The 26,542-nt window shown below is 41.0% G+C and overlaps 1 protein-coding gene across 3 annotated transcripts in view; it reads left to right on the forward strand.

Moving 5' to 3' along the window:
- Positions 1–26,321, forward strand: part of bcl2l13 (BCL2 like 13) — a 45,418-nt gene extending 19,097 nt beyond the window's left edge. For all 3 annotated transcript variants that reach the window (XM_073059406.1, XM_073059407.1, XM_073059408.1), the window contains exons 6-7: positions 283–417; positions 24,586–26,321. In XM_073059406.1, coding sequence (XP_072915507.1) covers positions 283–417; positions 24,586–25,428 — 978 coding nt within the window. In that variant the 3' untranslated portion in view covers positions 25,429–26,321. The remainder of the gene's footprint in view (positions 1–282; positions 418–24,585) is intronic.
- Positions 26,322–26,542: the final 221 nt, after the last annotated feature.

Raw genomic sequence — 26,542 nt, forward strand, 5'->3', positions numbered from 1 at the left:
TCCTGCTTCCAAGACCTCCAAAGAAAAACTTTTTAAATTTTATTGCACTTAATTCATGCAGAAGATTACATATGTAAATACCGAAGATCTATTTAAAGAAGAAAATAGAAAAATAACTTTTGTCCTGAATGAAATTGGCTAGAATATAATTTGTTACACTGCTGCTTTGACCTGGTAATCCAGTGGATCCTTTTAGAACTGTAAATTATACTTGTCAACTTAATTGACTGTACTTTTAAACTGCATGTGAAGTGTACTTTTATACTGATTTTTGTTTTGTAGGTCCTGATATCTTTAGTGTTGTTAAGGCAATTACTAACCAGTAACAGCAAGCCATCGCTAAAGACAGTGGTAGAACTTGGAGTGAAGTATATTGAGGAAAAGGTTGCTGATTATATCATCCAGCAAGGAGGATGGGTAAGTTGTCAACAAATTGCAACTTCCAAAATTTATTTCAAGTCAGTTACTTTTTATTGTCATTTCAACCATAACTGCTGGTACACAGTAAAAACGAGGCAGTGTTTTTCAGGACCATGGTGCTACATGACACAGTACAAAAACTACACTGAACTACGTAAAAAAACAACATAGAAAAAAGCTACACTAGACTACAGACCTACCCAGGACTGCATAAAGTGTACAAAAGAGTGCAGGCATTACAATAAATAATAAATAAGACAGTATGCACAGTAGAGGGCAGTAAGTTGGTGTCAGTCCAGGCTCTGGGTATTGAGGAGTCTGATGGCTTGGGGGAAGAAACTGTTACAGAATCTGGCCTTGAGAGCCCAAATGCTTCGGTGCCTTTTCCCAGATGGCAGGAGGGAGAGGAGTTTGTATGAGGGGTGCGTGGGGTCCTTGATGCTGTTTGCGGATGCAGCGTGGAGTGTAAATGTCTGTATTGGCGGGAAGAGAGACTTTGATGATCTTCTCAGCTGACCTCACTATCCGCTGCAGGGTCTTGTGATCCAAGATGGTACAATTTCCGAACCAGGCAGTGATGCAGTTGCTCAGGATGCTCTCAATACAACCCCTGTAGAATGTGATGAGGATGGGGGGGTGTGAGATGGACTTTCCTCAGCCTTCGCAGAAAGTAGAGACGCTGCTGGGCTTTCTTTGCTATGGAGCTGGTGTTGAGGGACGAGGTGAGATTCTCTGCCAGGTGAACACCAAGAAATTTGGTGCTCTTAACGATCTCTACCGAGGAGCCATCAATGTTCAGCGGAGAGTGGTCGCTCCGTGCCCTCCTGAAGTCAACAACCATCTCTTTTGTTCACATTCAGAGACGGGTTGTTGGCTTTTCACCAGTCCGTTAGCTGCTGCACCACCTCTATGTATGCTGACTCGTCGTTCTTGCTGATGAGACCCACCACGGTGGTGTCATCGGTGAACTTGATGCTGTAGTTCGAGCTGTGTGTTGCAGCACAGTCATGGGTCAGCAGAGTGAACAGCAGTGGACTGAGCACACAGCCCTGGGGAGCCCCCCATGCTCAGTGTGATGGTGTTGGAGATGCTGCTCCCGATCCAGACTGACTGAGTTCTCCCAGTCAGGAAGTCTTGGATCCAGTTGCAGAGGGGGGTGTTCAGGCCCAGTAGGCTCAGCTTTTCAATCAGTTTCTGAGGAATGATTGTGTTGAATGCTGAACTGAAGTCAATGAACAGCATTCGAACGTACGTGTCTTTTTTTGTCCAGGTGGGTTAGGGCCAGGTGATGGCAATGGCGTCGTCTATTGATCGGTTGGGACGGTACGCAAACTGCAGAGGATCCAGTGAGGGGGGGCAGCAGGGTCTTGATATGCCTCATGACGAGCCTCTCGAAACACTTCATGATGGTGTATGTGAGTGCAACGGGACGGTAGTCATTGAGGCAGGACACTGAAGACTTCTTCAGCACAGGGACGATTGTAGCAGCCTTAAAGCACTTTTGAATGATGGCACTGCTCAGGAAGATGTTGAAGATGTCAGTGAGAACATCTGCTAGCTGGTCTGCACATCCTCTAAGCACTCTGCCAGGAATATTTTCTCATCCAGCAGCCTTCCGTGGGTTGACCCTGCACAGGGTTCTCCTCACATTGGCCACCGCTGCCATGTCATTTTCCGCCTCAAAAAACGAGCATAGAAGTTGTTCAGCGCATCTGGGAGGGAGGCATCACCCACACAGTCAGGTGATGTTGTCCTGAATGCCCTTCCACATGCGCCACGTGTCGCCGCTGTCCTGGAAGTGGCTGTGGATTCACTGGGTGTGTGCACACTTTGCCTCTCTGATGGCCTGGGGCAGTTTGGCCCTCGCTGTTGTTAGGGCTGCCTTGTTGCCTGCTCTGAAGGCGGAGTCACAGGTCCTCAGCAGCGCACACACCTCCACAGTCATCCATGGCTTCTGGTTAGAGCGTGTAGTGATGGTCTTGAACACGGTGACGTTGTTGATGCACTTGCTGATGTAGCTAGTCACTGATGCTATGTACTCTAAGTTGGTGGCATCGCCATCGGTTGCAGCCTCCCTGAACATGCGCCGGTCAGTGTGCTCAAAGCGGTCTTGAAGAGCAGAGATGGCTCCCGCTGGCCAGGTTTTCACCTGCTTCTGAACTGGTCTGGAGCGCCTGATGAGCGGTCTGTATGCTGGGATTAGCATAACAGAGATGTGGTCTGAGTAACTGAGGTGGGGGTGGGGCTCTGCCCAGTACGCGTTGGGGATGTTTGTGTAAACAAGGTCCAGCGGGTTAACCCCTCGTTGCAAAGTCCACATACTGATGGAATTTGGGGAGCTCTGGCAACAATAAACAGTCCATCAGAGTGTGCGTTCTGCAGTTCGCTAATAACCCATACAGTTCACAGAGCAGCTCCTTAGCATTAGCGCTGGGGGGAATGTAGACACCGACTATAAGGACTGTGGAGAATTCCCTTGGTAAATAAAATGGTCTGCATCTAACAGTCACAAACTCCACTAGTGATGAGCAGTATCTGGAAACCAGCACAGAGTTCTTGCACCATTCCGTATTGATGTAAACACACAAGCCACCACTGCGAGTCTTACCGGAAAGAGCTGCACCCCTGTCCCCTCAAAACAAGGCGAGCCCGTCCGGCTGAATGGCGGCCTCCGGAATTCCGTCAGTGAGCCACGTTTCTGTGAAAACATACGCACAGCAGATTCTGTACTCCCGCCGAGTATTTTGTTGGAGTCGGATGTAGTCCATTTTATTGTCCAGGGAGCGGACATTGGAGAGCAGAATGGACGGGAGAGCCGGCCAGCTAGGGTTTGCTTTTTGCCTGGCACGGACCCCTGCCTGCTTGCCTCACATCCACTTGCTCGCACACCGCTTACGACGTCCCCACCTCCGGCCACCGGCATCAGGCGACTCCGAGGACATAACAAGAGTAATCTAGGTACTAACTAATGAAAATTATTTTAAAATTCATTGTTATTTTCTGATTGACTTAGGGCATTTGCATATGTATTCACAAAAGGAGATGCTGCACACACAAGGCCCCAATAAATTACTTATTAGAATTACATAAAGCATGCAGTACAAAAGGGAATACAAATATTTAATGAAGTAGCAGTACTGTAAACTGATGCTTATCATCCACCGAATGAGCTGATCTGCAGAAAGCCAAAGGAGCCTCAGATCCAACAAATATTCATGCCTTGTACTCTCTCTTTAAATAATTTTCCAGTTCTCCATTAATGTTTGATTTGAAGGAAGATGTATGGGTCATTTCTGGGTATCGAATGTTCAAAACAATTTTGCATGGTAGTCAGAGAATGGATTGTTGGGCAAAACTCACTTTCAAAGCACACACAAATGTTGCTCAAGTATACATTTTTTGGGTTGGGTTTTAACAACAAAGTTTAGGGCTTTTTAAATGTGATCCAAGAGCTAAAGATATATTTCCTGAATTTCTTGACACAGTTATGTACAAAACTATTTTAAGCAATAGAGATCATAGCATACAGTGCCTTGTAAGAGTATTCAGCCCCCAATCCTTTGTTCACATAACTGAATATTACGACGAGGGATTCTTCTTCACAACTAGGTCTTATCTAGGCAGTGTAACTAGGTTTGATATTTTTTCCACTTTTGCATGGTGGACTGCACTGAGCTCTGTGGTATGTTCAGTGCATTTGACATGATCTTGTACCCTTCCCCAGATTTATGCTTTTCTATTAACATTTCCATGACTTGGCTTGAATGCTCTTCTGTCTTCATTTTGCTTTGGTGTGTTGAAAATCTGCTATACTGTTGGACCTTACATAGAGATGGGGTATTTATTCAGGTGATCCTCCAATTTTCTACATCAACAAATGTAGAAATTGGGTGAGTTGGTAAGGTAATGTACAGTATTGCACCTGAGGAAAGTTAGTGTAGCAGTTACGAAGGGGATGAATACATCTTCAGTCTCAATTTTGGATTTTAATTATTTGTAAATTGTTGACTGGTTTTGAACATTTTCTTTATTTAACATGATCCACAATGTTTTGTAGATCAGCTCAAGAAGTCCTTTTTCCATATATTTTAAATTTTTAAAATGGGACAGTAAAATGTGAAAATAGTTGTGGGGGCTGCATAGTTTTTCAAGACTGTATCTAGGTAATTGAATAATTACAGGGTCTTTTGCACACAAATGTGATAGAAGAGCTAATGAGTCTACAGAATACTGCAAAACTGAAGCAGTTTAAATTAAATATAACATGGATATTAGTCTTTTAAAGTTGGATGATCTACAAATGCGAGAAGTCCAGAATCTAACTTTAGAATCAAGTGTGTAGATGTATCCTGATTGAAGCAAGTGAATCTGATCACTGGTTCCACATTCTGAAGTGTAGCAGTTTATAGACTTTATGAAACCCCACCTCTTATTGATCTATTTCGAGGAACTGAACATGAGACATATTGGAATCATGCCAGATAGTACCCAATCCACGGGCTCAGAGTTCATCTGTAACTTTTGCACCTCCGCAACCGAACAGTTTGTCTATAAAAGTTAAATTGCTGAGCTTGTCTGCCAAGGTAGAGTTGTGGCTCTATCTCTGTAGAAGATTCAGAAATCCCACTTCTGGAAAGTCGTAATAGCTGCTGCCAAATGCCTTTAAACTGCTTTTGTATATCTGAACAAGTGATTTTAAAATCAAATATTTTTGGCTTTTAAAGATATAAATTTGCTTTTACGTGAAGTAAAATTACTTAACATTAAAGCAAAACTACTTAAAGTAAACTACTTAACATTTCTATCATGGTCAGTGGCCATTCAAGTAAATGATTAAAATAGCCTGACATACAAATTATATAAAAGTTAAATTGAGAACACATGCCTCATTGTTGCTTTTAGAAAATGTTTTCAAGCTGCATTCCTGTATGGTTTAAAGCTGAGGACTGGATATGAAGGAGTTTTTGACTCTGGACCTTTGTCCACTGTCCTGGACTCTGAAGTAGGAGGTCAAATGTGGTTCGACCTACTCACCTTTTGATTTTGTACTGAGTACAGAAATAAATTGAACACAAAGATCTTGCTGGTGAATATGGGTACACTTCATGCTATGTGTTCTGTCACAAATGGTTTTTAATGGTGCTTTACTCATTTACAATATGGAACAATGTCCATAAAATTAGGATCACTGAACTATCTAAATCTATTGATTTTTTTTTTGCAGAAGACATGTACAATGGACCTGGATTTGTGTAATAAATAAACAAATAAATAAATAGAAAAATCTACTGAAAACATAGCAGAAAGGGATTTGTGGGTGAAAATAGTTGTTTTAGTTTAATGCTCACTGTCTGAGATTAATTTGTTCACCTCCTATATATATATTTAGTCCATCTGCCAAGTAAAATATTTTTGACAGCCGTCTCTTTTCACGTGTGAAAATCTACAAAGTTTGTGAAAGTGGAGGACAAAAAACCTGCTTATGCTGAAAATCTGAAATAAAATAAGTGCTGGAAACACTCCATTTCAGGCAGCATCTATGGACAGAGAAGCAGTTAGTGTATTAGTTCGGAGCCCTGTATCAGACTTACAAATTTAATATGATCATACCAAAAGTCCATCTGTAAGTGTCCATGTAATCTAAACTTTAAGAAACTTGGTAATATTATTCATGCAATTCTAAAGAGAATATTGTGCTGTCCAAAATTGTGAACATGATCGCCAGTTGTTAAATTATAATCTTATTTCTAGGTAAGATTTCCATGATAGTTAGTGTTTCTCTCCTTTCCCCCACCCCCTACCCCTGCAGGCTTTAAAAAAACACTAATTGTGTTCAGCCTGGCCAGTGCTCAGTCTGGTCACTGTAACTTTTGCCTTTGGGTCTAGCCCTGCTGTTGTATGCCACATCTCAATTAGTTTGAGATTATATTAGTAAAACAACTACTAATTCACTCTATTCCAGAAAGAAAGAGTTCATCTGCCTCTCCATATTGCATGAGCAACGAGACCAGATTTAATTTCCTCCTTGTGTTAGAAGTAAAGTTGAACAGAATACATCACAAGCAGATTTTTGACATGGTTGGATTATCCTGTTACCAGAAGCTAGGCTGCACATATAAAGTCCAATATTTTCTCCTTCACTCGCTCATGTCTCCCAAGCTGGCCCCCTTCCCTTTTTGCTGTGACAACAGCCTATTCCTTGTGACCTTTGCCCGCAGTAGAAAATTGCAAATGGTTGTTGAGTAGGCATGGCATTGTGGCCACCGTGGCTGATTGTGCAGAGCACTCAAGCGAGTGCAAGGATGTAGTTGTGGAAAGAATGATGGAATTGGCGGTGAAGTGCCAAGCTGCATTGGACGATGTGTGTGAAAGCACGGTTATGGAGCAAAAGTGGAGCTTTTCTGAAGCGCAGAGATGAAAATGAGGAGAGGTGTATGGACAAGACTATAGACAGGGAGACATATGGGTCCAAAGGGAATAAAACTGACTAGTTTAAGTGAGTGTGTCATAAAGATTTTTAGCAGAACTGCAATTTCAAGTACAAGTCAGAACACATACATCACCATTACGTGCAGTGTTGTATGACGCAGGTGATCATGGTAATATTTTCTACGGAAGTGGTTTGCCATTGCCTCCTCCTTTGCAGTGTCTTAAGATAGATGACCCCAGCCATTATCACTGCTCTTCAGAAATTGTGTGCCTGGTGTCAGTGGTCGCATAACCAGGATTTGTGATTATGCACCAGCTGCTCATATGACCATCCACCATCTGCTCCCATGGCTTCATGTGACCCTGATTGCAGGGCTAAGCAGGTGCTGTACATTGCCCAAGGGTGACCTGCAGGCTAACGGAGGGAAGGAGCCCCTTATACCTCTTTTGGTAGAGATACATCTCCACCCTGCCACCCAGAGAAACACATCTGGGATATAAATGTGATTTTAAAAAATACTTTTTTTTGTAGCAGCAGCATAGTGCATTACAAACATGTGAACTGAACCAACTTAAAGTGACATTTTATTAACCTCAGAGTAAAATTTATTATCAGAGTATATACTTGTCCCTACATACAGCCCTGAGGTTCTTAATGTGCAGGCATACTTAGCAAATCTATAGAACAGTAACTGTAAGCAGGATTGATGGACAACTAACTGTGCAAGAGCAGATATAAATAAATAGCAATAAATAATGAGCATGAAATAACAAGATTCAAGAGTCCTTAAATGAGTTTAGTTATCCCCTTTTGTGCAGGAGCCTGATAGCTGAGTGATAGTAACTGCTCTTGAACCAGGTGGTGCTGTAAATCCTGAGGCACTTGTACCTTTTACCTGATGGCAGCAGCAAGAAAAGAGTGTGGTCTGGGTGGTGAGGATCTTTGATGGATGCTGCTTTTCTACGGCACTGTTTCATGTAGATGCGCTCAGTGGTTGGGAGGGTTTTACCTGTGATATACTGAGCTCAATCCACTACCTTCTGTAGGATTTTTCACTCAAGGGTGTTTCCATGGCAGGCTGTAGTGCAACCAGTCAGCAAACTTTCCTCCACACATCTTTAGAAGTTTGCCAAGGTTTTTGATGTTATGCTAAATCTATGCAGACCTTGTCACCTTAAATGCTTACCCTCTGGTATTAGATATTTCTACACTGGGAAAAAGATAATGTCTGTCTTTTCTATCTATGCCTCCCATAATCTTACTAACCTTTATCACATCTCTATTCAACTTCCACTGCACCAGAGAACCCAAGTTTGTCCAAAATCTCATAGCATATGCCCTCTAATCCAGACAACATCTTGGTAAACCCCTCCAAAGTTCAAAGTATATTTGTCACCATATACAGCCCTGAGATTCATTTTCTTGTGGGAATACTCAATAAATATATAGAATAATAACCATAACAGAATCAATGAAAGACTGCACCAACTTGGGTGTTCAACCAGTGTGTAAAAAAACAACAGCCTGTGCAAATACAAAATTAAAGTAATAATAAATAAGCAATAAATATCAAGAACACGAGATGGAATCCATAGGTCGTGGGAACATTTCAGGGATGGGGCAAATGGAGTTGAGTGAAGTTATCCCCTTTGGTTCACGAGCCTGAAGTTGAGGGGTAATAATTGTTCATGAACATGGTGGTGTGAATCCTGAGGCTACTGTACCACTGTCCTAATGGCAGCAGTCAAGAAGAGAGTATGATGTGGGTGGTGGGTGTCCCTGATGATGGATGCTGCTTTCCTGCGACAGCATTTCATGTAGATATGCTCAATAGGAGGGAGCGCTTTTCCTATGATGGACTGGGCTGCATCCACTACTTTTTGTAGGATTTTCTATTCCAGGGCATCATGTTGGTGTTTCCATACCAGGCTGTGATGCAGCCAGTCAATATATCCTCCACTGCACGTATATAGACGTTTGTCAAAGTTTTAGATGTCATGCCAAATCTTCACAAACTTCTAAGGAAGTAGTGGTGCTGCTGTGCTTTCTTCATAATTGCACTTATGTGCTGGGCCTGGGACAGGTACTCCAAAGTAATAACATTGAGGAATTTTAAGTTGCTGACCCTCTCCACCTCTGATCTTCTGATGAAGACTTGCTCATGGATCTCTAGTCTCTTTCTGAAGTCAATAATCAGCTCCTTGGTCTTGCTGACATTGAAGCACCCTCTCCAAGGCCTCAACATCCTTTCTATAATGGGGTGACCAGAACTTGATATCCTTTCTATAATACTCTAGATGTGGCCTAACTTGTGTTTTATAAAACTGCAAAATAACTTACGAACTCAGTACCTCGATGAATAACGCAAGCATGCCATATGCATTCTTAATTATCCTATCAATCAGTGTAGCCATTTTCAGGGAACTATGAACTTTGACCCTATGATCCCTCTTACAGTGTACTGTCACTTTGCATTTGACCTGCCAAGGTGCATCACTTCACATTTGGTCGGGTTAAACTCCATCTGCCATTTCTCTACCATAATCTACAACTGATCTGTATCCTGGAGCGTTCTTTGCCAGTCTTCTATGCTATCCACCACACCACCAATATTCATATCCTCTGCAAACTTACTAACCTACCCATCCACATTTTTTGTCCAGTTCATTTATATACATTGTAAATAGACATCCCAGTACAAATCCCTGTGGAACACCAGTCATCACAGACCTCCAGCTAGAATAAGTCCTTTCGATTACTACCATCTGTCTTTCGGAAAGGCAGTTCTAAATTTAAACAGTCAATTCACCATAGATACCATGCATCCTAGTCTTCTAGATGAGCCTCCCATAAGGAGCCTTGTCACATGCTTTACAAAAACCCATGTAGACAACATCTGCAGTTCCACCTTCATTAATCATCCTTGTCACCTTATCAAAAAGCTCAATCAAGTCAGTAAGATATGACTTGCCCTGCACAGAGCCATGCTGGCTGTCCCCAATTAGGCCATGATTTTACAAGGGCTCTTAAATCCTATCCCTCAGATTTCTGTCCAGTAATTTCCCTACCACTGAATTGAGACTCACCAGTCTATAGTTTCCAGGATTATCCCTGGTTCCCTTCTGGAATAATGGAGCAACATTAACTACTTACCAGACCGCTGACCTCACCTGAGGCTAAAGAGGACACAAAGATAATGGTCAAGGCCCCAGCGGTCTCTTCCATCTCTCAATAACTTGGGGTATATCCCATTGGGCTCTGAGGACTTATCCACATTAGTACTCTTTGAGACCCCTCACTATCTCCTCAATGTCCGAGCATATCAAATCGCTCAGCAATGATCTCCCTATCCTCCGTGTCCTTAGTAAATACTGATGTAAAGTACTCAATAAGGATCACTCCGATATCCAAGTAAGTGGTTCTACCTTCTCCTAGTTATCCTCTTGCTCTTGATGTATGTATAGAATACCTTGGGATTCTCTGTAATCCTACCTGCCAAGGACTTTTCATGGCTACTTCCTGGTTTTCCTAATTCCTTCATGAATTCTTTATTGCCTTCTTTATTATCCTCTAGGGCTCTGTTGGATTCTAGCTTCATAAGGTTTACATACTTTTTCTTCTTGACAAAATTCATCACCTCTCTCGATATCCAAAGTTCTCTTACCTTGCCATCCTTGTCCTTTCTCCTTACTCGAACGTCTGTCTTGTACTCTGTGCAGCTGATCTTTAAACACCTTCCACGTGTTAGATGTGGACTTCCCCAAAAACGGCTGTTCCCAATTAACTTTCCCTAATTCCTGCCTGATTCTCTGGTAATTTGCCCTGCTCTGATCTAATACTCTCCTAGAAAGTCCATAATTATCCTTATTTATTGCTATGTTAAAGCTTTAGGAGTTGTGGTCACTTCCCTAACTGTTCAGCCACTGAAAGGTTGGTCACATGGCCCAGCATATTACCGTCACCAGGTTTAGTATGGTCCCTCCTCTTGGTGGACTATTTACTTATTGATTTAAGAAACCCACCTGGATCCACCTACTAAATTCTGTCCCATCTACCCTAAAAGGTCCGAATTTATAGTAAGGAAGTTGAAGTCCCCTATGACAACAACCCTAATGTTTTTGCACCTTAATCTGCCTTCATTTGTGTTCCTCAATGTCCCGGTGGCTTTTGGGGGTGCTGTAGTACAATCCAATCAGTGATTGCACCCTTGCTGTTTTTGAGTTCTACCGATCTAGAATCAAGTGGATGAGCTATCTATTTTTTTTTTAATTCTGAATGCAGCTGTGATATTGTCCCTGAATAATATACAACTTCTCCTACCCTTCACCTTTATTTTCTTCTCTATTTTAAGCACCCATTCTTGTCCCTCTCTCAACCAAGTCTTAGTAATGGCCACAACATCATACTTCCACGTACTGATCCATGTTTGAAGTTCATCACCTTTACTCAGTACTCCTAGCATTAATATACTCACACTTCAAACTGTCTATCCCAGCATACCTATTACTTTGCTCCTGCCTATTTTTCACTGGTGCCAACATCTACCTTCCTCTCCATCCCTCCCAATTTCTGACCTGGTGTTCTAGATCCCATCCCCCCCGCCAGGCTGGTGTAGCACTAAAAAACCCACAGCCAGGATATTGGTTCCCCTCCAGTTTAGTTGCAATCCTGCCCCAGAAAAGTTCCAATTATCCACAAACCTGAAACCCTGCCCCCTGCACCAGTTCCTCAGCCACTCATTCATCTGTACTATCATCCTATTCCTACCCTAACTAGCACATGACACTGAGAGTAATCCAGAGATTACTGCCTTGAAGGTGTGCTCTTCTGCATCTTTTTCCTAACTCCCTCTACTCACTACACATGACCTCTTTCCCCCTTTCTACCTCTATCATCGGTGCCTATGTGCACCACGACCTCTGGCTGTGCATCCTCCCTCTTGAGGATATTCTGTAGCCGCTCTGAGACATCCTTGGTCCTAGCAACTGAGAGGCAGTACACCATCCTGGAGTCATTCATGGCCACATCATCTCCTCTCTGTTCCCCTAACTATCAAGTCTCCTATTATGATTAGTCTGCTGAGTCTCAGAGCCAGCCACATTGCCAACGTCCTGGCTGCTGCTGCTGCTGCTGTGCCTTGATAGGTCATTCCCCCCCCCCCCCCCCCCCAACCCCAGCAGTGTCCAAAAGGGTATACTTGTTGCTGAGGGGAAAGGCCACAGGGGAACCCTGCACTACATGTTTACTCCCGTTACTTCTGGTGGCATCCATATACTATCTGAAGCCTGCACTCTGGTGTGACTAGCTCTGTAAAAGTCTCACCTGTGAGGTTTTCAGCCTCCCACGCAGTGCTGAGTACATCCAGTTCCAAGGCCTTGTCAGTCAGGAGCTGAAGTTGGGCACACTTCATCAGGGAGACTTAGGTCCCTGCAATCCCATGTTTGACAAGAGGAGCATTCCACTGCCTTAAGTTTTCATTGGCCCTTGTTAAGTTACTAATAACACAAGCAATTTACCACTCAGGTGACATCCCAACAAGACCCAGTTGCTTTTTAAATTTGGTGCATGAAGTCCACAAGGAACTGTCTCCAACTAGCTCTGCAATCTCCTACTCCACAGACAAGTCCCAACTGGCACCAGTCGCTTTTTAAGCCTAGTGTATAAAGGGATCTGTCTCTAGCACTTATTTGCAAGTGATACTGTTAGAAATTCAAAGCAGTCTGGGTTCTGCCAAGGCTATAACTTAGCTACTGTTCATAGACCCTGACATCCTTGCATAATTATATATTCCATTTTGTACTTAGAAGAATTGTTTTGAGTTGGTTAATTTAAAGAAAAATCCCAACAGACATCTTTTCAAGTTTGGCTGAAGAGCCTGATTTTGTGTTGTGTTGTTTCTATACATATTCAACTTTTTAATTTGTATGGCTTTTGTACTGTATATGGCTGTAGTATTGTCATATATTGTTCCTTAAATAGTTCTGTACTTAGCATGCATAATACCACTCCCTAGTCCCTGTTTAAATTATCATTAAGTAATGAGTTATGTCTTGCTACTATTTCTAGGCTGATCCCTGCCAGATCAGGCAGCACCCAGTTTTATCTGGCAGTGGGCAGATGAACAAGTAAACCTTGTTTCTATTTGTAAGACAAATTGAGCTCTCTTTTAATCTTCAAGGGTCACAAATTCTAGGTTAGAACAGGCAGATCATCTAATACATTTTATGAAGAAATCTAAGTTCGCTCCCTTGATACACTTGGTGCTTTCATTGTTTTTCAACTTTTATTTAAGTTCAGGAGGTCCACTTTCTAATTCTACTGGCAGTCAGTGAAGATGAAAATATATCCTGATGTTTTTTTTATGTACAGCGAAGTTTGTTGAATCCAAGTGTGAATGAGGAAGGCTGGATTGGTCTGCTTCCTGTTACTATTATGTTCTGAAAAACATTTTTAAACAAAAAATATTTTGGGAATTTTTATTATTATTTTTAATGATTTGTGAACTGAGCTATAGTAATGAAATGTAAGCAATATTTCATTAATAGGGTAATTATTAAGATTTATACTACATTTGCATGGAGTCCAATTAAATTGTTGAATTTTCCAATTGAGCACTATTCATATTTGTATTTTAATCAATTTATCTTTCTGTTTATTATGCAATCAGGTTGAAGGGTTTGTTATTCATTAAAGAAAACATTTAATCTTTAACAAGCCGTAAACTGAGTTTTGCAACTAGTGATCTCATAAAGAATATGAATGTTTCTGTACTGAGAGGAGTGGGCATGATTGTAATGTTAAATTTCAGTTTATGCCGTGGACTGATAGTCACAAGTACCAGCAAAAACTTAATCTGATCCCTTACTAGAATGCACTCCCACAGAGCTGGAGTCTGTTCCATCAGCCAGAAATGAAAAGAGAGAATCAGGAATTAGATTTGCCCCATAGCAACTTCCTAATGCTTACTGCATATTTGAGCATTGGTAATGACCTAGGAACAACATCAAATGCTACTCTTTAGGGAAAAGCTATACTTGGTATCAAAATAGCTTTCGCACTGTTTTTAAATGTGAAGAAAATTATCAGAAAATCATTAAACTTACGTTATTTAACTGTACATGTCAGATTTGCAATAATGGATGTATTGAATGCAGGGGCAAGGGTCAATCATGAGATTTCTTATTTTACTTTCAATTTCCACATCATATTCAATATAGTACTGATTTTAGTGTGGATTTCAGGACTGGAAAAGAGTTGAGGCAAATTCTCTCAACTGGTTCAGTTCTATTTATTAATTTATATTTCACTTTTATGCTTTTGATTTTGCTTTTACAATTTTTTTTCCTGAAAATCAGACATTTTAAAATAGTAGCTTGGTCCACACTAGTCTGCCAGGTTGATTTGAGCATGGCATGACTAATTGTAGGCTGGATTATGGGTCAGTATTGATATATTTAACTGTTAATATTGAAATTTATTTGGGCATTGCTGAAAGACCATAAGATATAGGAGCAGAAGTAGGCTACTATATTCAGCCCATCAAGTCTGCCCCGCCATTCAATCGTGGGTTGGTCCAATTGTAATTCCTCCAGAAAGTCTAAAGTGTCAGCTAGTGTGAGGGTATGAATGTATAAATGTATTTTTAGGTACAAAATTCAGTGAATATGAAAGTTACAATATTTTAAAATTTCACAAGCGCAGTTAACGCAGGAAACAGTGCATTGAATCATCTGGTGTCTAACCATTCAGTGAGGGGGATGAGGGGTAGGGTGTGGAAGAGCGGTGAGGAGTAAGCAAACCTCCACTATGGCTTGTTCTTATGATTGTGACTATCTCTGCTACATGCTTTTGTAACCCTTAATTTGCTAACTAAAAACAAATTCAGAGTTAAAACTTCTGATTTGGCATTATTTGAATAGCTTTTGGAATTTTGTGGCTGGGGCATGACTTGTAAATTTCTGGTACTTTGTGTGGCATAGTGTTTCTGACATAGTCTAAATACTATGGCTTGTCTATTCTCCTTGCTCCTCGTTCCCCCATACACACATTCCTCCCGCTCATTCAGCAGAAGTAATAGGTGTAGCTGACAGCTGCCAATGTTCAGCTGCTCTTTCACAAAAAAAAATCCAGTACTTAACTGTTGGTCTGGGGTGTGTTGAGTAACAGAATGTCAGTGCATTTGTCGCTGTAACCCACCCGGAGTCTTGCTGACGTTTTTCTTTGCTCCCGTAAGTTTATTTTGGAATTCACCTTTGTTATAGCGTTCAGTTGTAGTGTGGGATTTAAATTGTTACACAGTTTTAATTTTAACATTGAGTATGAATGATTTCAGTTTTCAAATGTCTGAATTTAAGAGCATTTAACAACTTTTTGAAGTATAATCCAAGCAGAAGGTCAGCTAGATCGACCTTCTGTATCAAACCAGGTAAGTGTAGGTGTTAGGAGGAGGGGAGGTGAGACAAGGACTCTGATAAGTCAAAATGGCAGGTCTGGTCCACCCTAAATTTTGTCTTCATGCAATCAGCAGTGAAAGTTTAAAATATCAGCTCTACTTTTTTTTTTCTTTTTTCAAGATCAAGTTCATTTTACTGTCAATCAACCCAATAGTATATTATCATTATACTGCCAAATGAAACAATGTTCCTGTGGACCAAAATGCACAACACATAAAGTAATATAGCAACTTGTAAATTAACAAATAGTAAGGTGCATTTACCACACAAGTTTAAAAAGTAAACAGTATAATGCTTCTGGCACTTTGTACGTAATGAGAGTGGCAGGGAGTTCAGTAGTCTTACAGCCTGGAGGAAGAAGCTATTTGCCACCCTAACAATTCTTGTCCAAATGCTACGGTACCACCTGCCTGATTGTAGGAGGGGTGAAGGAGATTGTTGGCAGATAGGAGGGATTATTGGCAATGGTGATGGCTCTGCGTACACAGTGCTCCTGACACTCTTGAGTGCAGGAGAAACCCTGATGATCCCCTCAGCAGTCCATGCAGTCCTTTGAAGGGACTTGCGGTCAGATACCTTGTTCTCATACCAGGCTGTGATGCAGTTGATCCAGGCACATTCAATGGTGCTCCTGTAAAAACAGGTTAAAATGGTGGGGGTGGCGGGAGGAGCCCCAGGAGGCGGAGACACTGCTGGGTTTTCTTGACCAAAGAGGTGTTGAGGGACTAGATGGCATCATCCATTGTGTGCACTCCCAGAAACTTGGTGTTCCTAACTCTCCACGGAGGAGCCATGTAATGCAGTTAGGAGTGGCCAGCCTGCACCTTCCTGAAGTCCACAATCATGTGTTTGGTCTTGTCCACGTTGAGATTCAAATTGTTGTATTCGCACCATTCTACCAGCCGCGCTACCTCCTTATCAAAGCTGGCTTGTCATCGTTGTTGATGAGGCCAACCACTGTTGTGACATCAGAGATCTTGATGATTCGGTTTGAATTGGATCCAGCAATACAGTCATGCATCAGCAGCAGGTTGAGCACACAACCATGGGAAGTGCCACTGCTCAGACCGATAGAACTAGAGATGTTTTTGCCAACACAGACTGACAAGAAGTCCAGGATCCAGTTGGAGAGAGCAAGGTGCTAAGACCCAATGAGGACAGTTTGCCCACCAGCTTCTGAGGGATGATCATATTAAATGCCAAACTGAAACCAATAAACAACGTCCTGGCAGATGAGGCACCATTTTCCCGGTGGATTGGGGCAGAGTGAAGTAGGTCATCAATGGACTGATTCAGAATTTAATACAGTGGTTGTGCATTTGTATTTTATCTAAAATAAGTAAGTGGTGTTTCTATTAATCTTCTATCAATTATGGCACCATTAGGGATACCCAAGGAAACTTTTTATGCCTGTTCTTATTGAATTATTTTGTCCTTGTGTTATTCAACATCAGAACCATAATGAAGTTGCTGATTTAGGGATTTTCAGAGTGGGACATGTGTGGTGTAAGAAGCTGTACAAAATTGGTTTGCCTTTTATCAGGAACCTCGCTGACATATTGAAATGTGGCACTACAGGTTTTCTTAATACTATCAGTTACTTTTTAAATTTGATTTTACAATAGTTGAAACTTTTTATATAGCCTCTTTGCTGAAACAGATGGGAACAACATTTGAATGTGGATATGTTTTCCCAACATTTGGATATGAGCTACACCAAGTAATTGATTATTTGCAGACAGCCAGAGAATGTCATATGTCAATGAACAATATTTAAAGAATTAGAACATGTTTGCATATTCCTCTAAGGCTCACAAGCTGAGCAGGAAATATGGTCCAACCATGGTCAACAAGAGTTGGATCAAAGGAAAAAAGTAATCAAGTTACAGAAAAGATAGCCTGAGGACTGGGGAAAAAAATCATAATTCAACAAGAGGACTAAGGCTTTGCGCAAAAGGAAAGTGGAATAAAAGTAATACAAGTACTGACCATAGAAATGCTCCTATAGAGAGTACAGGGAAAACATTAGCATAAACTAATGTGGGTCCCTTACAGATTGAGACAACAGACACTATATTGAGGAAGAAGGAAGCGGAAAACATAAAACATTTAAATCCTCCTTCTTTGTTTCAGCACCTCAAATAGTTTATTAAACCCTGCATAATACAGTGGATTCCTGTTAATCATATCAAAACTAGTACATTTTGGCTCGATTAAGCAGCTGCCCCAATTAATCAAGTTTCAAGGAAATTGTTAAAAAGGTATATTTTTTTTAAAAAAATGTTTAACTGAGTAACATAATGTATTTAAATAAAATACAGAACAAATTTGAACAGCACCAAAACTACTACTGTACTATAAAATTGCATTGGTTCCTAATAGTTATCAGTGAAGAAAAGTACAATATAAATTTATTATCAAAGTACATATGTTACCAGATTAACCCTGAGGTTCATTTTATTGCGGGCTTACACAGTGCATCCAAGAAACTCAATACAATCAATGAAAGACTGCACCCAACAGAATGGACAAACCACCAACATGCAAAAACAACAAACTGCAAAATCAAAAAAAAAAGAAATGACAATAATAAATGAGTAAGCAATAAATATTGAGAACATGGGATGAAGAGTACTTGAAAGTGAGTCCTTTGGTTGTGGGAACAGTTCAATGATGGGCAAGTGAAGTTAACCCTGTTGGCTCAAGAGCTTGATGGTTGAGGGGTAATAACTATTTCAGAACCTGATGGTGTGGGTCCTGAGGCTCCTGTAGCTTGTTCCTAATGACAGCAGCAAGATGAGACCATGACATGGGTCGTGGGGGGTCCTTGATGATGGATGCTGCTTTCCTGCAACAGCTCTCCATGTAGATGTGCTCAATGGTGGGGAGAGCTTTATCCACGTTAGACAGGGTCATATCCACTACTTTTTGTAGTATTTTCCATTCAAGGGCATTGGCGTTTCCATAACAGGCTGTGATGCAGCCTGTCAGTATATTCTATTCCACACATCTATAAAAGTTTCTCAGAGTTTTTGATGTCATGTTGAATCTTGCAAACTCCTAAGGAAGCAGATATGATGCCTTGCGTTCTTTATGATTGCATTTACATGCTGGACGCAGGACAAGTCTTCTGAAATGATAACACCAAGGAATTTAAATTTGCTAATCCTCACCACCTCTGATCCTCCAGTGAGAAATGGGTCATGGGGGTTGTTGCAGCACCACTCAGCCAGATTTTCAGTCTTTCTCCAATATGTTGATTTGTCACCACCTTTGATTTGGCCAATGTCTGTGATGTTGTAAGCAAATTTAAATACGGCATTGGAGCTGTGCTTAGCCTCAGTCATAAATATAAAGCAAGTAGAGCAGCGAGCAAAGTGCACAGCCTTGTGATGCCAATCCAAGCTGACTGCAGTGAGGAATCAAGGATCCAATTGCATAAGAGGTATTGAGGCCAATGTTTTGAAGCTTATTGATTAGTTTTGAGAGGATGTTAGAATTCAGTGCCAAGCTGTAATTGATAAAGAGCATTCTGATGTTTGCATCTTTGCTGTCCAAATATTTCAGAGTTGAATGAAGAGCCAATGAAATGGCATCTGCTGTGGACGTGGTAGGTAAATTGGAATGGATCCAAGTTGCTTCTCAGGCAGGACTTAATAGCTTTCATCACCAACCTCACAAAGCACTTCATCACAGTGAACTGGAATTCATCCAGTGTATTAACACACACAAAATGCTGGAGGAACTCAGCAGACCAGGCAGCATCTATGAAAAAGGTACAGTCAATGTTTCAGGCCAAGACCCTTCGACAAGACTGGAGGAAAAAAAGTTGAGTAGATTTAAAAGATGGGTAAGGGGAGAGAGAAGCACATGGTGATAGGTGAAACTGGGGGGCGGGGTTGGGGGTAAAGTAAAGAACTGGGAAGAAGATTAGTGAAAGAGGTACAGGGCTGGAGAAGGAGTCCCAACAGAAGAGAACAGAAGGCTATGGAAGAAAGAAAGGGGAGGATTTAAAATAGGTGGCCACTGGGATATCTCACTTCTGGCAGACAGAATGTAGGTGCTGGGCGAAACGGTCTGGCAATCTACGTCGGGTCTCACCAATGTACAGGAGGTCATATTGGGAGCACCAGGCACAGTATATGATCCCAGCAGACTCACAGGTGAAGTGTTGCCTCACCTGGAAGGACTGTTTAGGGCCCTGAATGGTAGTGAGGGAGGAGGTATAGGGGCAGGTGTTGTACTTGTTCCGCTTACAAGGATAAGTGCCAGGAGGGAGATCAGTGGGGAGGGACAAATGGACAAAGGAGTTGCATAGGGAGCGATCTCTGTGGAATACAAAGTGAAGGGCAGGGAAAGATGTGCTTGGTGGTGGGATCCCACTGGAGCTGGCAGAAGTTCCGAAGGATTATGTGCTGGATGTGGAGGCTGGTGGGGTGATAGGTGAAGACAGGAGGAACCCTAATTATGGTAGGGTGGCAGGAGGATGGAGTAAGAGCAGACATGCATGAAGTGGAAGAGATTTGATTGAGGACAACATTGATGGTGGAGGAAGGGAAGCCTCTTTCTTTGAAAAAAGAGGGCACCACCTTTGTTCCAGATTGAAAAGCCTCACCCTGAGAGCAGGTGTGATGGAGACAGGAATTGAGAGAAGGGGATGGCATTTTTACAAGTAACAGGGTGGAAAGAAGTATAGTCCAGGTAGATGTGAGAGTCCATGGATTAAAATAGACATCAGTAGGTAAGCTGTCTCCAGAGTTAGAGACACTGAGATCGAGAAAGGGGAGAGAGGTGTCATAAATGGGCCTGGTAAATTTGACAGCAGGGTGGAAGTTTGAGGCAAAGTTGGTGAAGTCGACGATCTAGGCAGGGGTGCACCAATGCAGTCGTCGCTTTAGCATAGGAACAGTGCGGGATGTTCACCAGTGTAGGCTTGGAACATAGACTGTTCCACGTAGCCAGCAAAAAGGCAGGCATAGCTGGGACCTATGCGCGTGTCCATGGCTACCCCTCTTGTTTGAAGGAAGTGCGAGGAGCCAAGGGAGAAATTATGAGGAGTGAAGGCAAGTTCCGCTAGACGGAGGAGAGTGGTGGTGGAGGGGAACTGTTTGAGTCTGGTGTCGAAAAAGACATGGAGACTTTTGAGGATTTCCTGATGGGGGATGGAGGTATATAGAGACTGATCATCCATAGTGAAAATGAGATGATGGGGGCTAGGGAACGTGAAATCATTGATGAGATCCAGAGCGTGTGGCGTGACATGGATGTAGGTAGGAAGGGACTGAACTGGGGGTATCAGATAGAGGCGAGGTTTGCAGATATGAGTTAAGTGGGGCAGGAATAAGCTGAAACAATGGGTCTGCCTGGACAAGTGGATCTTGAGTAGGAGATAAAAACAGGAAGTACGAGGTATGGGAACTGAGATTGGTGGCAATGGGTGGGAGATGCCCAGAGCTAATAAGGTCAGTGATGGTGTATGCTCCTGCACTCTTTTGATTGACTGTAAATGAACAAAATCAGCCAAACATGTGGGGCGGCCTTCAAACAATGCTTTTAACAATTGTATCCTCAAAATCTTCATTTTCATTGTAACATTCGAGGTGTTTGTTGATACCTTCAAATTCCTCATGGTTTCTAAGTTGAAGTAGTAAAATTGTCTCACTTTCACTGCCATCATTTGTGGGATCTTCAGGCCTGAATGCTGGAAACTGCAAAACCACAATGAATTGTCTTGCTGTTCATTACTCGCCTGGCATCAGTGACAAAAATCACTGCTTTTTTTTAAACACAAACACACATATGATGCTATTTAAAAAAACGTTTGCTGTACGCATTGTGCAGTGTCTAACGGACACACAACATGCACGTGACTGACACTAGTTAGAAACTGCTCGGCAACATTCTCCTGTCCCACTTAAGTGTCATAGTGTCCCAAATAAACAAAGGAAATTCTGGCTATTTTCTCAATTTGTACTTGTTCTTTAAGGCTTGTCCCAAGTAAGCAGCTGCCCAGTTAACCAATGGCTCAATTAACCGGAATCCACTCTATATGGCAGTGGTGAGGAACCTAGTAATAGAATTGTAGCACATAACTGTAATCTGAGAAAATGGTTTAAGGTAGCCTTTTACTGTTGAATTCTTTTACTTGCAAACATTGGTCGACCCTGATACTATTTGTTATCTTGCATGCAAATGCCATTGGATTTTCCACAGTGAAAATAAATACAAGGAATGATCATGTTAAAGTAATTTCAGTTCAGTCACCCATGAACCTGTCCAGTCACAGATTATAATGGAAATGTTTTGCCTGAGGTTGAATACTTCTGCACTGCTGCACTATTGTACAAGCTTAGATTTAAACTCAGTTATTCAATTAGACCTTGGAAAATCAAATTTTCCACCTAGTATTATAATACAGATTTTTAGTTTGCACAATTGGTATGCATTAAATTATTAGATCTCTGTGTTATGCTTGAGTTAAGTTGAAGATTTGATTGAACCCTCCTTGGAGGATTTCTGTACTTTAAAAGAAGAACAAGGTCATGAGAATTACTTTGCAAAATAACTTTCCAATATCCATGTTACAGATTTGTTGCATACATTTTGTTGATGTGTATTTTCAAAAGCTGCTGTTCTTCACTCCCCAATCAATGAGGCTGTTCTGACAGATAAAAGGCATGAAGGGAAGAATGCATCATTGTGTAGGGACTAAAACTTGAACAGTTGTATGTCGGAATATACTTTATAGGGAGGTCTGATCTGTGTTGCTTAAATATAGATGGAAATCAATAGTATATAACAGGCCATTTGACTCATCAACCTTCTGCAGTTTTATACCAACTTTCAGAAGGGCTCTTCCCCTCGGCTTTAAATACAATTCAAAATATCAGTGAGAAATTGAGTAATTTGTCTCCAGTAAAACTGGCCAAAGTCTCCTGTATGAATTATTTCAAAGTGATTGTTCCCTTTGTGGCTGTCTGGTCAGCTCTTCTATCCGAAGCAACCACTCCTGCACACAGAATTTGCATCCATACCACTTTTCCCTCTTATCATCGCTCGGGGACCAAAAGTCTGTCCACTTGAAGTACTAGCTCATTCTTTCAGTGGTGTACTGGAGCTGGTGCTTACAGCATAGACGCTTCGACATTGGGGAACCTAAACATTGATTAGGTGAACAGTTTGCAGAACACCTGTGTTCAATCTACAGGGATGACCCTGAGCTACCAGTTGCTGGTCACTGTTATTCTCCCTACTTCTGTAGCTTCCTGTACTGTTACGTTCCAGGCAGCCACAGACATGTCACAGTAGTAGGGAGAAAGTAGTACAGCCCACAAGCTGAGGCACAACACCTCACCTATCTGGGCACACTACAACCTTCTAGACTTGATATCAAAATTACCGTTAGTTAACTTGCTCTTTCATTCTATAGCAGAACTGTCCATGTCTGCCATCATCAGTCTGATATTTTTACTGCTGTTTTTCCCTCCTTTAATTGAGCCTGGCCTGCAGGGCACGTTCAGCAGCCTTGCTATTACAAACACTTAGACAAAAAAGCAGAATGTACTTATACCACATTAACATTTGACCTCAATATCGCAGATATTTCCTTTGCTCTATTCACTCCTTCCCTCTTTGCTATTCAAAGCTACAAAGTGTGTAGTTCGTTTTCTCTTTTTCAGATCCTCAGCCTGAAGCATTAACTCTAATTCTGCAGATATTGCCTGAATTGCTGAATGTTTGCATTATTTTTCTATTTTCATTGTAGATTATGAGTTCTTTAGCATTTGTCAACTTTTCAAACCCTATGCCTTCATCATACTTTTACTTATTAGTACCTGGTTCCTTCAGGCTTTTTAATCTTGCTCTTAATCTTCCTAGAACTGACAGTATGTTTTGTCCTCTCTGAACACGGACACAGCAATTGTTCAATTCATCTGTCATTTTGCTAATTGTTTCAATTCTTCAATCTCCGAGTGCACAGGATCAACGTTTGCTTTTGCTTGTCTTTTCCTACAGTGATTTTAAGTGCTTTTGCAACCTGTGTTTGTTGTTAGTCTGTTCTTGTATTTTATTTTGCCTTTCCATCAATTTCTTGGTCTTTTTGAGTTCTCATGATGCTGGCTGCTTCTGGCAACTTTAAGCCTCTTCCATGAATTTATTTTACCTAGTTGACCACAGAAGAGTCACTTTTCCTTTTATTCTGCCTTGAAGGAATACATTTCATTTGCAACTTTGTAAATTGTTTGTGTTAAGAATTGCCTGCCCACCATAATTTTCAATGTATTCTTCCAATCAGTCACAGTCAAATCTTGTACTTCTGTAGTTCCTTTGCTTAAATTTAAGAGCTTAGTTTCACATGAAGTTAAGATTACGCGATATAAAATTCTCTCATGGTCACTTTTCTAAGGGCCCCCTTGATAAAATGTTAATCAATTTATTCTCGAGGAAATCTGCAGATGCTGGAAATTCAAAGAACAACTCACACAAAATGTTGGTGGAACACAGCAGGCCAGGCAGCATCTATAGGGAGAAGCGCTGTCGACATTTCGGGCCTAGACCCTTCGTCAGGACTAACCGAAAGAAAAGATAGTAAGAGGTCTCGGCCCGAAACGTCGACAGCGCTTCTCCCTATAGATGCTGCCTGGTCTGCTGTGTTCTACCAGCATTTTGTGTGTGTTGTTGTTTCAATTTATTCTCGCTGATCAAAATGAGATCCAATAGAGATCTTCTTTGGTGGTTTCCTCCTGCATATTGATCAGGAAAATTATCTGATACTGTAATACATTCCATGAACTCATCGTCATTGAACCAGCCAGGCTATATGTGAGTTGAAGACTCTCTTGATTCCTGTACTCCACTGTCGAGTGCATCTCAGATTTCTTTAGTGTATTGTGGGAAAGGAAAAGAATTATGTTAACAGATGAGGAAAGACTGAATGGCTGTTTCTGTGCTTTTTATTAAGTTGTATTGTTAGCTCTGATTGGCATAAAACAAAACCACAGTCCATGAGGAAAATTAATACTGTCAGTGTAATTTCAATAATCAAACTTGTCCTTCCAATTCAAACAATCAGTTGATTTTGCTCCCCAGTTTTATTTTTTTGTGAACCCATGTAAAACTCATTTGCATGGGCCTGCCACCTCATAGACAATTGCATTTCTCCTAATACAATATCAAGTTACTGGAAGGTACAATTATATATGCAAAAATGTCCTCTCTGTTCTTTGACAAAATTGTGTACTTTGTACAAAAATGTTTAATGCACTTTTTTAATATTCTTAGGGCACAATTTTCAGTCTTGACCTGGAAGAGGAAGAACGAGCAGACACCATGGATGAGAACAGCGATATTTATATCTTAACTTGTGACAACTCTGGTCTAGTAAGTCCTCCTGAACCACTCACTGTCACCAGTTCCTGGCAGGCAGCTAGTTTGCCAGCATCATTGTCTACTAGTCAAAGCTGGCAAACTGAAGGTCTGCCCGTTTCACTAGGAACAGACTCTTGGCAACAGCTGTCAATAGATCCAGAAGACATGAAGAGCTTGGACAGTAATGGTGGTGGTGAAGAGAAAAGTGAAAACAATTCTTCTAATTCTGATATTGTTCATGTAGAAAAGGAGGAAATTACTGAAGCTGTTGAGAGGCAGGAAATGGAGGTAAAGACCACTGAGCTTACATCAACAGTTGAGTCAGAACCTCAATCTGCACCACAGACAATGTCAATGGAGGTTCAGCCTTCTGTTGGAATGCAGAAAACTGATCTTTTATCAGCACTGGACCCAAAAGCAGTCTCTGATGTGGTGGAAAAGACTCTGAAAGCTACAGGAGAAGTTGTATCGGAGTCTGGTGAAATGCAACAGTTGACATCTCAGCAAGAAATTAGAAAGCAATTAGATGAGATTAAAAAAGGGGTCTGGCAAGATGCCCCAGAAACCAAACTGGAAAAAGAGGCTCTTGAAACACGGGAGAGAGTTGAAACGACTTCACTAACTGAGCCCAAAGTCACTAAGGAGATCATTCCTGCGAAAACAGCCGCATCTGTTTTGCTTTATGGTGGAGCTGCAGCATTTGCAATGCTGGCACTTGCAGTGGGAGTAGCTCTCACCTTGAGAAGAAGATTTTAACGTGAGCAGTTTATTGCTGAGCAGAGTAATTAGGAAGGCTTTCTATTCTACATTTGATTTGTGACCGTAATTGAGTATTTATTCAGTGGTATTGCAAAAAAATATGATCAATGAGGTAAACTATTAATAAGGGTACAGATGCAGGACAGTATTAACACTGAGAAAATATTAATGGTTCATGGTGTAAAAAAAATTGTGGAATTCATGACATTCTTGTATGCAATAGAAGCTTTGATAATAAAAATGCTAGTACATTAACAAATACCTAAATATTAAGGCACTATAGTGGAAAGGAGAAGGAAAAGAACGTTTGGTTTCCTTTCTGGAAACTACATTGAGTGTCCTGGTTAACAGAAACTTTTTATATAATTGGAAATGATTCTTATTTACTGCCATCTTCATTCATAACTGAGCAAAAATAATTTCTAAATGTTTTAAAAATACATTAGTGTTGGATATTATTTCTGTCATGAATCCTTTCAGTTCTACCATGACCATTTATGTAAGTTTTACTTCCACTTGTATATTTTATTTCTCCTTGTCCCACTTGCATTTCAGTTTATTTCTTCGAATATTTTTCATTAACAGACATTAAGAACTTTATTGCTGTAACATTTGTATTAGGTTAAAACTAGGATATGATGTAGTTAATTTCTTTACTATATTAACACTACTGTTGATGCCAAATCATCTACAGGTCCATCAGTCTGGTTTTGCTGAGTTGAAAGCACTGTGTTTAAACTTTTATCAAACATGTGAGTACAGATGGCTCACATGTTTTCAAGTGAGACAATAAAAATAAAATGATTTCAGCAGCAACTGCTGGTGGTTTTCCAAGTGCTGGTTTTGTGTTTTGTACTGAAACTGTAAACATTAAAACTTGGGTTAATTTGCGGTGTAATATTAATTTTGATACACTTTACACTATCTAAGTTCAATTTATTGCATTAAGTGTAAAACTGTTCAGTTCTTCCCCCACCCCCAACGTCCTCTCCATAGAAAGTAACAATATGTATAAAAACAGCTTCGCCATTCGTTTTCCATTTAGTTACTAGAGGATCCACCTGCTTTAAAAATGGAGTTAACTTTTAATTACAGTAGTGCTCTGGAATTA

The sequence above is a fragment of the Hemitrygon akajei genome, chromosome 10 (assembly GCF_048418815.1).
Source record: "Hemitrygon akajei chromosome 10, sHemAka1.3, whole genome shotgun sequence".
NCBI lineage: Eukaryota > Metazoa > Chordata > Chondrichthyes > Myliobatiformes > Dasyatidae > Hemitrygon > Hemitrygon akajei.